Source organism: Chenopodium quinoa, unplaced genomic scaffold (genome assembly GCF_001683475.1).
Source record: "Chenopodium quinoa cultivar QQ74 unplaced genomic scaffold, ASM168347v1, whole genome shotgun sequence".
Lineage (NCBI taxonomy): Eukaryota > Viridiplantae > Streptophyta > Magnoliopsida > Caryophyllales > Amaranthaceae > Chenopodium > Chenopodium quinoa.
This window is the reverse complement of record NW_018743850.1, coordinates 677,448-695,076: the sequence shown is the minus strand read 5'-3', so window position 1 is coordinate 695,076 and position 17,629 is coordinate 677,448. Positions and strand designations below refer to the sequence as shown.

General features: G+C 33.6%; 2 protein-coding genes and 1 pseudogene across 2 annotated transcripts; 1 reads left to right on the top strand and 2 right to left on the bottom strand.

Moving 5' to 3' along the window:
- Window positions 1-377: 377 nt before the first annotated feature.
- Window positions 378-6,017, top strand: LOC110685809 (annotated as a pseudogene).
- A 231-nt stretch (window positions 6,018-6,248) lies between these two features.
- On the bottom strand, window positions 6,249-9,681 carry LOC110685808 (putative glucose-6-phosphate 1-epimerase). The gene is made up of 10 exons (XM_021862336.1): window positions 9,496-9,681; window positions 9,226-9,347; window positions 8,957-9,074; window positions 8,784-8,835; window positions 8,185-8,322; window positions 7,858-7,956; window positions 7,419-7,516; window positions 6,897-7,004; window positions 6,735-6,816; window positions 6,249-6,520 (listed from the first exon to the last, which is right to left on the bottom strand). The coding sequence occupies exons 1-10, from the start codon at window positions 9,570-9,572 to the stop codon at window positions 6,455-6,457; spliced, it is 960 nt and encodes a 319-aa protein (XP_021718028.1). The 5' UTR covers window positions 9,573-9,681; the 3' UTR covers window positions 6,249-6,454.
- A 727-nt stretch (window positions 9,682-10,408) lies between these two features.
- Window positions 10,409-13,282, bottom strand: LOC110685807 (laccase-11-like). The gene is made up of 6 exons (XM_021862335.1): window positions 13,084-13,282; window positions 12,782-12,933; window positions 12,343-12,587; window positions 12,088-12,216; window positions 11,058-11,987; window positions 10,409-10,841 (listed from the first exon to the last, which is right to left on the bottom strand). The coding sequence occupies exons 1-6, from the start codon at window positions 13,195-13,197 to the stop codon at window positions 10,711-10,713; spliced, it is 1,701 nt and encodes a 566-aa protein (XP_021718027.1). The 5' UTR covers window positions 13,198-13,282; the 3' UTR covers window positions 10,409-10,710.
- Between the last annotated feature and the right edge of the window lie 4,347 nt (window positions 13,283-17,629).

The following is a 17,629-nucleotide window of genomic DNA, read 5'->3' as shown; positions in this document are numbered from 1 at the left end:
AGGGGCACCTAAAATGAAAATAGTGACAAACATTTAGGGACGTTGGGAGTGTGTGATACAAAAAAAAAAAAAAAAAAAAAATTCCTTTTATAGTAAAATTTGTTGAGTAACCCTTACTTAGTTACTTTACTTCAATTACCACTATAATCATATATTATTATGGAAAATTTGAAAAGTACAATCATGTGTTGTTCACATTTTGTACAATAATACCTCAAGGTTTTTATTTTTTTTTTGTATATTAGCACCTAATTTTCTTAAAACCAAAAAAACTCCCACCACTTTTGTCCAACTCTCCAATTTGACGTCATAGTGGGTCATATTAAATTATTAACCAATTTTCGTTCGAATTTCACCTTTCTTCTTGGAAAATATTATCTTGGGAAACGTAGTACTTCGTATAATGGTGTTTTAAACCAAGTGAACCTGGTCGTTAATACGGAGAAAATACTCACTTTTGTTGGCTCCGTGTAACTTACCTTTGTTCTTTAGCTTGTTATGTTTACCAATACTGATATACCTCGACCCTCGTTAAATATCTCCAACACCAAATTTTCAGCAACCTTTTTCTCTCCTCTCATTCAACCAATTTCCATCACATCGAGCAATACAGGATCTAAAATTTCACGGGAAAAACAAATTGACAATGCCAACTACTAATCCAATTGAAATTGAAGAAAAAAGCCATGCTCAACAACCTTTGAATTCGAATCTCTCTTCTCCAAATTCATCTTCGGGTGTTGTTCTTGGCGGCACTTTCGACCGTTTGCACGATGGTCACCGCCTTTTTCTCAAGGTTCTATCTTTTCCTACCCTTTAATTTAATTCCTCCTTTTTTTATCTTCAATTTATTACTCCATTTAATATTAGTAGTAAATAAAGGATTTTGGGTTGTGGGGTTCAACTGTAATCGGTCAATTGGGATAAGTTGCTATTTTTGGTCTTAAAGGAGCTGCTGTTTTGGGAATATTTGGTAATTAGTTTCTGGGATACGTTGCTATATATTTACCTTGATATTGCCGAATTTGTTTCATGAACTTGATCAACAATTTGTAGGCTCTGATATGTAGTTTCTGTAGTCCTCTAATCTAATGACTAATTTGGATTTGGGTTTACATTTCCTTGAATTATTGTTTCTTAGTAATATCCCCCAATAACAAGAGTTTACACATAAAATGACGAACAACAGTCAATCAAAAACTAAAGTACTTAAAAGTAAGAGTCTTGCAGATGATTAAAGTACTTAAAAGTAAGAGTCTTGCAGACCTTAGGCAATCAAAAACTAATATGAAGTTGAAATACATCTTAAAGTCATGAAGAACCAGTTTAACACAGAGTAGATTGTGAGCCTGGTTAAAATAATGCAAACTTACCAGTCTGCTGTGCGTGTTGTTTGTAGAAAAGGCGTTTCTAATCCAAGGGACGATGCTTTTTTCTCAATATAGTCAGCAGTATATCACCAAAAAGGCAAAAACTGATTATCTAGGTAAATAATTAGCAGGAAAACATACAATTATTGTCAATAGTCAGGGTCTTGTAAATGCTTCATCAGAGGTACACTTAATCAAATGATAGAAACAGTCAGATTGAATTACGCAAGCAAAGATGAAGTAATTGAACAGATAAAGTAACAAAAATAACGGCAACGATAACAAATGAAACGATGACCTTGGCTTACCTAGAAAGGGAGGAAAAGAAAAGGACTGCAGTGAGAGTGGAAATTATAGTATTGGGAAAAAGCGGAGTGACAAGAACCTCCTTGTGGTCATTTTATGTGTAAACTCTTGTTACTGGGGGATATTACTAAGATAAGATAACCACCTCTTTTGCTTTGTTGCTTCTGCATATTCTGTTTTTAAATGACATACATGTTTCTGATTGATTTGACTTGGATGCTGAAACATTTCTGACAGAGCATTGTTAATTTAGGCTGCAGCTGATCTTGCTAGAGATCGTGTTGTGATTGGAGTTTGTGATGGCCCTATGCTGGCTAAAAAGCAGGTGAACCCCTCCACCCGACCAACCCCAACCCCAAATCCCTACATGAGGAGATATGTTTATGCATCTGAAAATATTTTTAATTTTTTTCTTTTGCTGCCTCATTTATTAAGTTTACTATCTGGAAAACCACTATAAGTTTAGTATCTTGAAAACCAAAGTTTACTTGGCCATAATGAGGAGATATCAGATAACATGATTGTCTTTGTAATTGACGAAGGGAGCAATAACAAATGAGAATCACCAAGTGTCCTGTCTTTTTTATTAGCTTGTCAAATCTTATGTTTCCATCAAACTTATTCTAATTAATGACTGTAAATTGTGCAGCAGGCAAGTGAAATGAAAGCTGCTGAAATGGAATTTGAATTATCCATGTTTTTTTTTTTACTATTTTTTTCTGATATTTTCTATCCATTATTGGAATTTATTGCAGTATGCAGAATTGATAGAACCTATCGAGAAAAGGATGCAGAACGTCCAAGATTATATTAAGGTGCACATTTTGTAATCATCAAGTACAAAGGCTCATATCTCTTGGAAATTATCTGCATAACCTCTGTGGCATCATGCTAGTACTGTTGCTCTACTTAATTTCTGCAAAACTCATTTATACAATATATAATTGCTTGAAACAACGAAAGAATTAGTAGCTTGATGACATTTTGAAACATATAATTGCTTGAAAGAACTAGTACCTTGATAAAATTTTGAAATTCAATCTTGTTTTGATAGAACTTATGAGTCTTTTTTGGCTATAGAAGTCCATCTGGCTTTGTTTTGTATCTTTGGTTATTTGCATATGACCACGCAATTCTCCATTTTCTCACATTATTAATCAGAATTATCTTTTTTTTTTGTGTGTTCTCTTTTCTGCAGTCCATCAAACCAGAGCTCACTGTTCAAGTGGAACCCATTGTAGATCCTTATGGTCCTTCTATTACTGATGAAAATTTGGAGGCCATTGTAGTCAGGTATGTTATGTGGATTTAGGTGCAGGAAATAGAGCATTTTATTTAAAATAAAAAAAAGGATTGTACTTGCTAGCAGCCTTTTATTCTTAAGCGCAGCCCTTTATTCCACTGATTTCCACATATCCCTTGTTATGACAGCTTGGCTGTTCTGATTCTTGTTGTGCTCTTTTCCTCTGGCACATACTTCATGTGAAGCATCTAGTAGGAGTAATACATATTTAGGTATTTACCATTACCTTAGTATTGTAATGGGAAGGTTTACTCTGCATTGAAGCAGCTAAAATTGCTTGTCTTTTGCTGGATTCTGATAAGGATATCTTTGTGCCATCAGTCTTGACTTCATGATCTTGATTAAAACATAACTTATATGATACTCAGTCACAATCCTAGTCATAATACACACCTGACTGATTATGCTTCTGCTTTCCTGGCAGTAAGGAGACGTATGCCGGAGGATTGTCAGTCAATCGAAAGAGAGTTGAGAAGGGACTGTCAGAACTAAAGGTCTGATCATTAACTTGCAAACATTTTCTATTTTTAGTTTTCTGTAAGCTGAGCCTTTTTTTTATAAAAATAAAAAATAAAAAAATAAAAAAAATTGCTTCCATATTCTTGTGTTGGTCTGAAGCTTGCATTATATATTAAATGCAGATTGAAGTTGTAGACTTAGTATTTGACGCAACAAGTGATGATAAGCTGAGTTCGACAACCTTAAGAAAGCTTGAGGCAGAGAAATTAGGAATTCAGCAAGAAGCCTGAAATTTCTTCCTTTGGATTCCAAATCACCATAGTGAAAAGATATACTCCATATAGGCATATACACATGTACAAGAAATTTGCATACATGATATCTCAGAATTAACATTTGTGTGACAATTTGCGTTGTGGTTACCCATTGTTACATTTTTGTTAGAGTTCATGGTTTCAATTCATAACTAGACATTGAAGATGTGCATTGTACAAGAAAATTTACATTGTGCAGAGTTACCTTGAAAATTTTCTAACAAGTCTTCTAGCTACATTTATAACCTTCCATAACACTTGTAATAAATAAAATTATCACCCATGAAACATTTTCGAACTATGTACTATAAAGTCTATACCACACACTCTTAATAGTTCGCAATTTTACGAGTTTCATATGACTCTAATCTCATACTCTAGACTCTACTAGTATAACAACTATATTTTTTTTTTCTTTTAAATTTTGGTATCCTTGGGCTAAATTCTTTTTTAAGTGTTTGTCGTTTCAATCTATTTTACCATCAAACGACACCGTTTTAAGCGACACCGCCTCTAAGCAGTTATGAAAATGTTAACGGCTCACTATTTAAAATTCAAAAAAAACCCCTCCCAAAAAACAACCAACTCCCTCATTAACAGCTTTTTTCTCCATTTCTCCCTCACAAAAATTTCACTTCTAAACCCTTTTTATCTCTCCTCTTCTAATCATCATTCATCTTCAAACAATAAAAAATTCCCCAATTTTTGTTGAGAGAGAGATTTTAGTGAGAGAAAAAAAAAACCCCTTTTTTTCTTCTTGAAGAACACATTAAAAAAAAAAAAAAAAAAAAGGCGTTCTTCTTCAATCTTCAGCAAGGTAATCATATTTTCCCTTCAAATTAGTTGTTTATGAATTTATTTTTGAAATTGTTATTTGGGTGTATAATAAATATCTGTAATTTTCTACAATTAAGTTGTTATTTATCATATTTACGTTTATTATTGAAATTAATCAGAATCTTGGTATTAATTTATGAAATTTCTCATTTGGTTTTTGTTATGTATTCTTAATAAAGAATTTGAATAAAATTCAGTAACCCCATTTGAGTTTATATTTGATTATTACATAATCACAAAACTATGCTCTGATTTTCCTTTAATTGATGAAATTTGTTGAATTCTGATAATTCTGTGTTGAATTGGCAGGTGTATTTTCAGAATTGTTTCAAAAATGAATGATTTGATGACGAAATCGTTCTTAAGTTATGTTGATTTGAAGAAGCAAGTTCAAACAGACCTTGAAACAGAGCTTTCTGATGCAGAAACATGGAAGGAATTAAACCCAATTGATCAAGAAAATCTCTCTGCTTTCTTCAAAGAAATCGATTTAATCAAATCCCAAATGGAGGAAATCAGTAATCTTCTTCATGAACTTGAGTCTCTCCATCAAGAATTCAAGACCACTCACAGTACTAAACTCCTCCGAGGGTTTCGAGATCGAATGGATTCCGACACCATTGCCATTCTTCGAAAGGTTAAGTCTCTCAAGTCCCGCCTCGAGTCCCTTGACAACTCAAATTTAAGCAATCGAACAGTATCGGTTTCGTTTCGTGAAGGAAGCACTGTGGATCGTACTAGGGTGGCAGTGACTAATGGGTTGAGGATCAAATTCAAGGATATGATATTTGATTTTACAGGGTTAAGGGAAACAATCATGAATGATCATAGGGATGACCTAAGGAGGAAGTACTATAATGCTACAGGAGAGGCACCTAGTGAAGAAGCTGTGGAGAAACTGCTATCTGGCAGTCTGAAAATTGAGGTTTTCGAGGGGCGAGTGGGAGGGGCAGACATGGAGGAAAAGGAAAGATATGAGGTTGTAAAGGATATACAAAGAAGCTTGAATAAACTGCATCAAGTATTTCTCGATATGGCGGTTTTGATCGAGAAACAAGGGGAACAAATCAATGACATTGAGCAGAATGTGGTGAATGCAGGAGAATATATCAGTGGAGGGACTAACAGTCTGTACTATGCTAAGCAGATGAAGAAGAAAAACAGGAATTGGGTGCATTGGGTTTGGGCTGTAGGATTCATCATCTTGTTGGTGTGTTTCATCTCCTTAATTGCTCTGAGATAGGAATAAATCATGTGTTTAGGTTAATTGGGGTTTAGATTTGCCTATGTAAATGCAGTTTATGGGGTTTTTTTGAGCTTTTCTGAGCTCTTTTAGTTGGCTACTTACCTAATTTGTCAATTCTTTTAGTTCATTAGATACAAGATTTCAATGATATAGCACTAATAAAAGTATAATTTCTGCTTTTAGTTCTTCGCGTGTTTCTGATTATTGAACTTTATTATGTCGAATTCAATCATTTTCCAGAACTTTTGCCTTATTATATAGCGTGAATCAAAGCCTTTATACGTCTTATACAACTGTACCACATATTAAGAGACCCAAAATCTGGTACTGGAGTATAAAGGTGAATAGCAATGTCTGACAGTAGTTGTCATGGAATTTCTTCAGCATAAACAATTAGTCTCACAGAGTGACAGTAGATAATTTTGGAATTGCTAGATTGCCGATTGAACAGTTATATGTTACATCCACTAAATACAAAATATTTATGGAAGATTTCTGAGCAATATACAAAATTTATTTTGATTGTTCAAATGACAAGCTGCCAACTCTATGAAAAGTATTTCTAAGACGTTGACAAGGGAAACGCCTAATCCTTAAATGTGATGCCGCAAAAATCATCTCAAGCAACACTAAGTTGCTGTGTTGCTGTCCAAGATTGCTCAGGCTGTAACTGGACTTCAGTAATCTGCATTACAGAATGACCCATAAATAAGATAATGACTTGAATACTCGCTAAGATGATCTAGTAGCAAAAACATAGATCCCATTATCAGGAATTGGCTCAACAAACAATTTCAGAGTTCATATGATGAATGAAAAAAACTACACTACAGATAGAAGCATATAGCTCAGATACATCGTCATCCTGATGTTTACATTAAAAATAACTAGGAAATTACCTTGGCATTCTCAACACAAACGAAATCTTTGTAACTAGCCTCCATCTGCAGATGTGGATTCCACAAAACCGCATCTGACCAACTGCATAGGTTTAACTAGGTGTGAGGAATGATGAACCCAGGAAGTCAAGACTAACAGATTTATAAGAAATAAGACTGTACTTGGTATTCTTGACAAATATTATGTCCCCCAAGCCATTTTCGAGGAGTAATTCATTTGGTGCATCAAGATATACACAGTCCACAAATCCGGGAAATATGACCACATCCCTGAAATGTCAATATAAGAGTCAATTGACCATATGACTAAGATGCAAAGCAAAATCTAAAGCTTTTGACCTATGTAACACTGAAAAGTATTGTTCATTTCTACACCACTTCTGTCAGAAAAAAAAATAAAAATAATAATAAAAAAAATTAAAAAAATATACTGCATTCCTTGTACATTCTAATATAAAGTTGTTATGCAAATTACTATTTCGAGTGGAATCATGACCAAAAATAAATATTACATAAAAATATGTATGTTGAGAGATAGAATAATTAGAGAAGATATGCACCAGCTTATAATTGTAACATTAATCTGTCTACGTTATTTGGCAGCCACTTGAATCAATGTTAAAATCTTCCAGCTAAAACTGACCATAGATAACCCACTTGGCATAATTTGATTACGATATGTACCTCTCCTCTGTACCCTCTTGAGGATTTTTAGGATCTAATTCTTTGCTGAGTGTTTTGCAACCTTTCAGACCTGTAACTGCCACCCCATTGATCAAACCCTGCACAATAACCAAGGCAGATCTGAATTTCTGATGAAGTTCTTCATTTTAACTTCAGAGCAAGTTTGGAAGGCCCGAAGACATAAGATTGAGAAAATTTGAAAATAGCTTTTTGATGATTTATAATAGGGAGTACTAACATTTTAGTAATTTATGACCATCATCCTTTTATTGAAAAGCACTATATCCAAAATACTTTACAGCATTCAAAAGGCTCCAAATGCAAACTAATTTGATTACTCTTAAAGCTTATCCATTCTCAATCTTCCATTGAGGAAAGTGCAAACTAATTTGATTTTGAAAAATAATTTTAGAGTTCAAAACGTAAGTAATATACTCACCCGAAAGTACGTATGCAAAGCAGTGCTAAAAGAAAAGGCCTTTTTGTCTGTATTAGTGACAGTCAACTCTGTTGAAAGGCTGTTGGAATCCAAAATGATCTGAAATATGCAAGAGAAACGCAAACATTAAGCTAATCTTAAAATCACAGCATTGAAGGTTAACTTTTACTTAAAGATAGGTACAAGCATTATTCAAATTGAATTATGATTTACACAAGATACCAAAAAGAGATCTAAAATAGGAAAAGGAATAGAAATCTCTAATATCCTTGAGTCATTTTGTTATTCTTTCTTTCACCTAATACTAAGCAAAGCAAGGCAGCTAACCTTATACAAAGCTTGGAAGCTGTAATCCCACATTGCCCGGCTGTAAGGAGTATCCTTCAGTTCTAAAGTCAGAACAGGTTTTCCTTCGATACTTTCAGAATCAACAACCGACCAGTTCATATTCCTTGCAAAACCATGCTGCGGAATGATAAATGAAAGCAGCATAATGAAGAAGTTTCTAGATGATAGAACAAAGCAAAAGTAACAACAACAAAGATGATTTGTTAATAATTCATGATTATTCGGTTAACAACACACAAGTTGTTGGTCGTGAGGATGACTAGCAAAATGCAAAAAAAAAAAAGGCATAACATAACTCCTTCCATTGCCAAAAATAGGGGCAAAATCTCTATTTAGACAGTCCCAAACTATTAGGCTAAATTCTAAGTTATTTCTGTCAAAAACCAGATGTTTAATTCACACAGAAAGCGTTTACATTTCTTAGTGCATCACTCTATCAACCCAAAATTTCAAATGTTATACTACGTAATAACATATCAGGGGTAACATATTATAAATTAACATCAAAATCAGTACTTAAATCCATGCTTTTTAAAAGGAAATGATGAAAAGCATTGCAGAAGCAGTAACAATCATACCTGCTGTATTTTTCCAGGTCCAAACTGAGGAAAACAATGTGGGATTCCTCCACTACCATGCAAAATCAAAGATTATATCAGTAATCATACAGCATACATAACAAAGTACTCCGCATTCAGCCATTCAAAGACCCTTAAATCACCAGGCGGGGCTGGGTTTAGAAGAGAGAAACCTGATGGGTTTCTGGCCATTGAACACAGCATCAGGCCTGACAAAAAGAAGGTCTTTGCCATTTGGAATTCTCCATGAAGTCACACAACCTCCAAACAAGTATACTTCAGCTTCACTGCCTTAACCCCATTCATCAAACAATCACAGTATTAATATTCTACTACTAGTATACTACCACAGCAGCAGCAACAACAAAAGGGTTTTGTATAAATTTCGGAATAAATAACAAAATCACGCGTAAATCAGTGTAATCGATATTAGTGGACCTACCATGAGGAGAAGTGAGAACAACCTTGGGGAGATTGCCCAATCCTTCAGTAAGCTTAATTCCTTGAGTGGAAATAGCTGCTCCATCAATACTTGCTGATACTCTCATACTCACAGTTGAAAATCTTCACCAAAATGCAAATCCCAAAGAAATTAGTACTCAATCTTACATCAATTTAAAACTTTTTCAGCTGATTTAATCAATTAATCAGACCATTTATTTGATTCTATTGATTGATTAGAGCAATTGAGAGGGAAAGGTAAGAGGATTACCGATTGTAATTGGGACAACAATGGAGCTTGAGGTTGGTAACAGAGGATAATGAAGCTGCCATTGAAATTGATGCCATCTTCGATAAAAGAATTAATGGTGGACAGTATGCGTTTGTAAAGATTTTGAGTTTAATATTGTGTGCCCCTGCACATACACGACGAGTCAATTTTCAGTTGTATACTTGTATTGCCTTTCGGACACTATATTATCTGTAATTAACTAAGGTTATCTTAATTCTTTTTAGGTATAAAATCAACACCAACTTTTATTCGTGTAGCCAGTCATTATTAGGGTTACTTTGTTAGTGTTAAAAGGGTTATTCAGTCAGTGTTATAGAGATAACTCAATTAGTGTTATATGGATTACTTTGTTGTTTTACAATTGACTACATGGTGTGACTAGCCACACACAAAACACATTGTAAAAATAATTAAGCTTTCATTAAACCATAACTTCTCCAATTTTTTTTTCTTTTTGGGTGATGTTTTGATTTTTTGGACACACATATGTACAGAACTACTTCTTGTCTTCTTGTCCGATATAAGAGTGGACAAATAACTTGTCTCCTATCCTATTGCAAATATAGATTCGGATATACCATATTCGTGGAAGGTATCATCTACTACTACTAAACACATATCACATCGTTGGATAATACAATACTAACTTTAGGTGTAAAAAAGTCAGTATTGTGGTACAGAAGTAAATTGATACGGAGTAGTATTCCATTCCAAACCTAACCTGTAGGGAGTAGTTCCAAGTCTTTTACTAAGATAGTATAGTTAGTCGTCACCTATAATAATGTTTAGCAACTTTTAAAAAATAATCAAAATTCTAGCTTATTGGATTATCAAGGATATCTGAATCTTATGCTTGATTATAAGTTAACATATGAGATATAAAGACATACAATGAGACAACAATGTATATTATTTTCACATTGAGTTGGTAAATGTTGTGGAATAAGACAAGTGAACAACTATAGGATAAACCAACAATCATCATATCCAAACGTTTTGCTGAAAATCTGTATTACACTTGACTACTTGAGAGTATGCTACAAATTACAATTTTCGTTAACGATGCTCATCAAACAATGCAATAATTTTTCCTCAAAGCTCAAATCTCAACCACCCCTGCTGCAACTCTTACAAGTTACGACCAGGGAACAATTAAAAAGAAGGCAATTTTCATGGTTTTATACTTGAGAGTTATTAGCATTGTGGAAGATCCTTAGGTGGAGGCAACACAGAATACTCGGGCCCGGGTCCATCTTCAACCACGAACGCGATCTTTAATCCCCAACCCGTATGAAGCTCCAAATGACAATGCATAAACCATACTCCTGCAACCATAATCAATTATTAGCTTAGCAAATATTTTGTAGCACCTCAAAATATATACAAAGTACAAGTAATGTGTATATATTAAGTGCAATGTTAATGTTAGACTATAACACACCCTAGCTAGTCAATGTCACGTATAATTTATGTAACAAAATGTGTACGTAGATGTTACATATTCTATCATAAGGCATTTGACAATGTTAGTATTAAATTACCTGGGTTATCGGCTCTGAATCTGATAGCGGTCCAACCTCCGGTGGGAACTCCTACGGTATTCCTCTCAGGAGGATCAACCAAGTTAAATTTAGCCGGGTCCTTAATGGGATCAAAGTTACCAACCCCAGTACCGACCACGAAAAAGTTGTAGCCATGTAGATGGAAAGGATGAGACTCTACGGAAAGCAAATTGGTGTCCTGCAAAACCAGCTCAACCGTGGAGTTGAAAGCAATCTTGCTAAGCCGCGGCATTGTTGATTGTACCGTCCTAAGGTTAGCTGTCAATGGAGCCCCGGTGTAGTTAAAAGGTTTAGGAGGCTTGTCCGGGAAGTCAGTCTTAAACACCCCAGACATGTTGAAGTAATGTGCTTGTAACAGCGCGGTTTTTGGCATGACAAAGGTGATGTTGTTCAATGAGGCCGTAAAACGAGTCCCGTTCACGCAGGTAGGGCATGGGTTCGCCCCTAATCCAATAGTGAAGAACAATTTTCGGTCAACTTTCAAAGGTACCTTGGCAGGAAATTGAGGAGTGTTTAGGCTTCTAAGCTTCCTGTTGTAGGATAGCGCGTATGAAGTGTCATTTGGTGCGGGAAGTTGAGGTAAAGAAGGGATGATGGTGTTAGGGACGCCTTTGTATTGGAAAATCGCGGTGGCTGTCTTGTTGTCTACGGGGATGGGTACGTCCATGAAGGTTCTAGTGGCCATAAAGTAACGGCTAGGGGGTTGATCTGCTCGGACCAACACGTTAGTGGTTTGGCCTGGAGCTATGAGGATGGAACTAGTTGCGAATGGTTTAACATAGACCGCGTCTATTTCTACCACGGTCATGGAGTGGCCTGCTATGCCAAAGAATAGCTCGTCGTTGAGTGCAGCATTGATGATCCGAAGGAGGTATGTCTTTCCTTGTTCAACCTCCATTGCATAAGTGTCTACAAAACAAACCAAATTTAATTAAAATAAAGATGTCAGCTAATTAATGTTGTATGATAACAAGCCTAACATGTAATTATGTTGTGTAAGAAGTCTTACGTTTCTCCAAGCAAGGGAACAAGGGTCCTGGTTTTCCATTGATAGTGTGAGCATCCGACATGTTCGGCGGCAAACCAAGTTGATTGCCTTGTTTAACAAGCGTCTCAACATCAGTGTTCCACCATTCCCCTGCACAAGTGCACAACCACTCACTAAATCAACAAAATGCACAAAGTGCACAACCACTCACTAAATCAACAAAATGCACGATAAATAATTATGATTAATTAGAAGTTATTTGAGTGTTTACTTCACCTAAAATAAGGTTTTCTTCTAAGTGAGGTTGAGGAAAGGGGTATGAAGTCCCTTCTTTTGGCATGATGACAATGGCACCATAAACTGTCGCCCTTAGCCATGAAATATGTGCATGCCACCATAGGGTTCCTCTTTGTCCTGTAACGTTGAAGTCATAGACATAGCTAGTCCCCGTCTGAATTGGACATTGTGTTACGTATGCTGGTCCATCTGCCCAACCATTTCGATATTGTTTCAGCCCATGCCTACAATTTTTGCCCAACGAAAACATTATTTCAAATATAACAAATTAAAGAAATGAAGATCGATCGGAGTATATTAAAACCATCTAAAGTTTATTATAGACTATATAAGCGTTATTAGTTTCGAAAAACGTCAACGACTGCTAGCAAGCGTAATTAAACTAATAAAAGATCGAGTAATAGAAAAAAAATCTCACCAATGGATAGACATGTTATATTTTGCATGATTAGTAACGTTAATCACAACTCTATCCCCTTCTCTAGCATAAATAGTTGGTCCAGGATACATTCCATTCACGGTTACTATAGGCTTTGCATGACATAGCCTGCTTACATTCGTCACTTGTATCTGAAATCAATAAAATCAAATGTTAAAATCTGATTTTATTAAATCATGCATGCATCTTATGTAGTACATGCAATTTAATTTAAATGCAACACTAATTAAGGAAGCTATATGAATTAAGAAAGTGGTGAGACGTTTAAATTATAAACCCACGTCAAATTGATAGTTCTTCACAGCTGCTTCTGATGGGAGAAAGAATGTAGATAGGAAAATGAAAATGAGACAATTGTAAGCATGGTGAAAATTGCTCAAGCTCGAGGCCACCATCTTTATGGAGCCGAAAAGCTCCTTGATATATATATTCTTGTTAGAAATGTGAGAAATAGAGAGATTTTGGATGATGTTAGTTGGTGAGAAAGGTGAAGGAATGATTGTAATATATAGATGTAAGAATATTTACATATGTAATACGTTATACGTATGTAGGGTGGTAGAACAAATAAATCAGTTAGTTGTAAATTATACAGAAAATGACTTGCATTGTATTGGCAGGTGATTGACTGACTTAGAGGCTGAGATAACATGAACCCTAAATCAAGTTTTTCCTACAATAGATATATGTCAAAAAAAAAATATTATGTTTTTATTTAATTTACAATAGTATATTTGAAGGTAAAGAAATTAATATGAACAAATAAAAAATCATATATATTAAAAGTAAAATGATCGAGAGAAACTAAGGGCCAACCCACCTTACTTTTGGTCCCTTAGAACTTAGGCTTTAAGGAGAAGGGATATTTAGCTTGTTATTTTGTTAATGTTGACAATACCATTGGCTGAAAAAGTTTACTTATGTGGTATAAGATTATTTACACACTAATATTATTTCTGTAATGAAAGCTCCTTCTGACCAATTATGAGCAACTTTTGTAAAGTGTACTGTACCAGCTATATTATTCAAGCACTCAAATACTAAACACACAAGTATATAGAAATGGTAATAGGAATATAGGATGTTATTATAGGTCTCATACTTGGACAATAAATAAAAATGTCGATGTCGATGACTTAGTGTTTTTTTTACTTAACTTTCTATGGACACTATATCAAACGATGCCCTACTATAAGGTTCTTGTATTAGGAGTCTATGTAGATAGGAGCTCGAATCAACCTTGTTGAAGACGAATGTTAATTAAAAAGTACATAGTGTGAACCAATAATTATTGTTGTTCTCTTTTTGTGATTAGTAGTTATTTTAGACATTTTTTATGCTTTACACATCTATACATACGTTACTTTGACATTTTAGTTTATAGCGTGTTTTATGTGTGGCTGGCCACACTATGTGGCCGCTTGTACAGGATCAAAGTAACTCTTACATTGATCGAGTAACCCCTATAACAGTCACGAAATAATCCCCATGATGGTCGCATATAAGAATTTGTGTTTAGTTTAAGGTTTGAAATTTATTGTTCCTTATCTTAGGAAGTCCAATTACAGAAATAATTAGATTAGTTGGAAATGACAAAGTTATCTTTGTTTAATTTGTTTGTATGTTGTGTTTATGAAGTGTGGTAATCAGTGAAATAACTTTAAGTTGCAGCAGCTCTCAATTTATTAAATATTTTTTTAAAAAATAAAATAAAAGCTTTGCAAAAATAGAATTCGAAACAAGATTGAAGTTTAAATTTTCTAAAATTAGAATAAACATTGAATTCTTTAATGTCTAAACATTGTTAATTAAACTTTATTTTTTTTATGCATATGCTCAGTATGGGGGTTTGGATAATGTATGGCCTATAAATCCCCAGAAAATGTACAGACTCACGTGTAATTAAAATTTTAGCCCACACACATTTTGGTAGGCCCAAAAATCATACTTCATTTTGTTGGTTAGTTGAAGTTCTTAGCCCATTTGCCTTACACTTTTCCGCCATACCGCGCCACCTTGCATAGTTGCATCTTGCATGTCATTCCAATCATTTTAAGAAGAAATAACAAGTAGGATTGTAGGAGTATAACTGTATAGCAGAATTGGGCTAAAGGATTACTCATTGAGTCCATTTGAGCCTACGGGTTACAATTGAGGTTTGTATACAATATGTTACATGTTCAAATTCCTCACACTCATTTGTAATTTATATTGTCTTAACGTACTGTATTAGTGATTTATTGAGAATAGGTACTAACTAGGATCATGCAATCGAGGCCCATCTGAAACAACTAATTGTAAAATAAAATAAGAATTTTAGTCATATATATAATGCAAATTGCGAAAAGAAAAATATGAAGTTTTTATAAATCTGTATAAATGGTATATATAATAACAAAGATCGTATATAGGTATTTACTTTTCATGGACTTTTCTTGCTAGCCGACCTTAGCCAAATTATCTTATGACTACGATTTGGTCATTGTTGGTTTATAAGAGCAAGTATCATAAAAGATTTTTACTCATACACATTATATATATATATAGTTGACTGATCCTTTCCTTTTTTTTTAAAAAAAAAAAAAAGAAGAAAAAAAAAAAGTTGACAAATCCTACAACAACTTGCAATACATGCGGACATTCGATCGTGGATATCTTTATTATTTTGACTTCTATTGCATAAATATATTGATATACATGCATGGACTAAAGATTATACATTTAGCCCTTTTTTTCCTTCTGAATACCCTCTGACACTCTAGCTTCTCCAGCCAAGTACAAATCTTTCCGGAAAAAGTAAAGATTACCAAAAATGTCGAGGCAATTCTTTAATGAAAAGTTATAAAAAAACATGACTATATAACGTGACATATCAATTATTAACCATTTATCATAGAGTATAAATATTGATCACCTCATAATCCTCATATATTATGATGAGATAGTCCAGATCATTATCATGTTTGTGATAAAAACATGGGAAGACAAGATTAACTAACCACCTACTTCAATTCACTTCAACTGATCCATCTGTATGACTCTATATAGAGAGTTTGGTTGGATTTGAGGCTCTATATATGGTTGGTATTTTCTATGCAAATGGATTTTAACATTGCATGTGGGCAGTCATCCCATCTTAGTCCTTCTTTGCCCCTTTTTTGTTGCATCTTGGCACGGATTACCTAATCAAGGGGGCCTACTCGTTTTCCGGTACTTCCTCCTTCCCGATAAACTTATTTAAACTACTCTTTTGTTTTTATAAGCTCTTCTTATTTGAACGGTGATTATTTTCTTAAAAAATAAAGCAAAATAAGAACTTTTAGAAAACCTAGAATGAGTAGTTTTGGACGATGATTGTCTCATAAGTCATATGGAAATTAAGTTAAAACATGAAAAGCTTTTATAACTGGGAAAAATTACCTACTTCTTGTGCGGTTCTACGTACTAATAGAATTTTCATGTTGCCATCATATTTTAAGAAAAAATACAATTAGAAAAATCATATAAATGGTTAAACATATAATAAAACAAGCTAAACTTATTAAAGCTATTGTATGAATTTAATAAAAGTGCTATTAGATTTCCATAATCGTCAAAAGTTTATCCAAAGTCTTTACTAATTGTGTCTTTTTAATGAACAAAGGGGAGTAATAATGAATTTGTGGATATAAAAATTGACAATATTGTAAATAAAATAAAACCTCTTTAGTAAAAATCATTCCGTAGATAAGAGGGAATACATGCTTTAAAAAAGACTTCATAACTTTTTTTTCTACTTTATTTACATTTCTCTTACCTTTTGATGATGAGCCCTATAAAAGTTAAGTATGCAATTTGATTTAATCATGATCATTTAATAAAAATGTTTATTATAAACACTAGCATGCCTTGAAATATAAACTCACAACCAAATTTTAAATGTCATTTATATTTTTGAACATGGATCCTTGAGTATCGTGGAATAGTGTAAATGATCAGCTGTTTAAAAAAAAATTAAAAAATGTAATACCAAGTAAAATTGAAAACTTCAAGTACACGAAGAGTTAATTTCTCTTATATCAAAATTTAAACCAAACACTTTATTATCCTAACAAATTGGAAAAATTACCTCAATCCAATGCATCTATTGACAATTACTTGTATACCATATATAATTGCTTTTTTTTATTGGATTATGAATATATGATTCATTCTTATAAGAAAAGTCACATTTTTTTTTTAAGTCAACTCAGTACTTACGTATTAAAAGAAAGTCAAATAAAATTTTTAAATATTTTATTGCAGGAAAAAAAAAAAAAAACATTTTATAATTGTCAAAATAAAAAGAGGTTATAAATAATCAACCAATTTAATTAAGTAAATGAAAAACGGGGTTGGATTGAATGCATTCACACCCATGCTAATACTGTAGTCAATGAACAACTCAATGTCTTAAAAGCAAATCTGACCGTTACTTTTTGTCATGATTTGTAATCAACCAATTTAATTAAGTAAATGAAAAACGGGGTTGGATTGAATGCATTCACACCCATGCTAATACTGTAGTCAATGAACAACTCAATGTCTTAAAAGCAAATCTGACCGTTACTTTTTGTCATGATTTGTAATCATATGAATAACACCAATATTTTTAAGCCACCGTTTTCTAATGAGGTCTTGGTTTATTGACTATGAATTTATGATTAATGACGTATATCTATATACTCTCTCCGTCCACAATTATCTGCAACATTTGTCAAAAATGGGTGCTCTTTATTATGTGATTTTTTTTTTCTTTCCTCTTTTAGTAAATTTTAAAGAGTAAAGAGACCACCTTACCTTTACTTT

Coding starts and splice junctions, on each gene's coding strand:
- LOC110685807 (XM_021862335.1), bottom strand. CDS start 13,197: ATGGTGGCCTCGAGCTTGAGCAATTTTCACCATGCTTACAATTGTCTC. Junction 12,934..13,083: donor TGAAGAACTATCAATTTGAC/GTGGGTTTATAA, acceptor TATTGATTTCAG/ATACAAGTGACGAATGTAAG. Junction 12,588..12,781: donor TATAACATGTCTATCCATTG/GTGAGATTTTTT, acceptor CAAAAATTGTAG/GCATGGGCTGAAACAATATC.
- LOC110685808 (XM_021862336.1), bottom strand. CDS start 9,572: ATGGCATCAATTTCAATGGCAGCTTCATTATCCTCTGTTACCAACCTC. Junction 8,836..8,956: donor AATGGCCAGAAACCCATCAG/GTTTCTCTCTTC, acceptor TTTGCATGGTAG/TGGAGGAATCCCACATTGTT. Junction 8,323..8,783: donor GACCTGGAAAAATACAGCAG/GTATGATTGTTA, acceptor ATCATTCCGCAG/CATGGTTTTGCAAGGAATAT.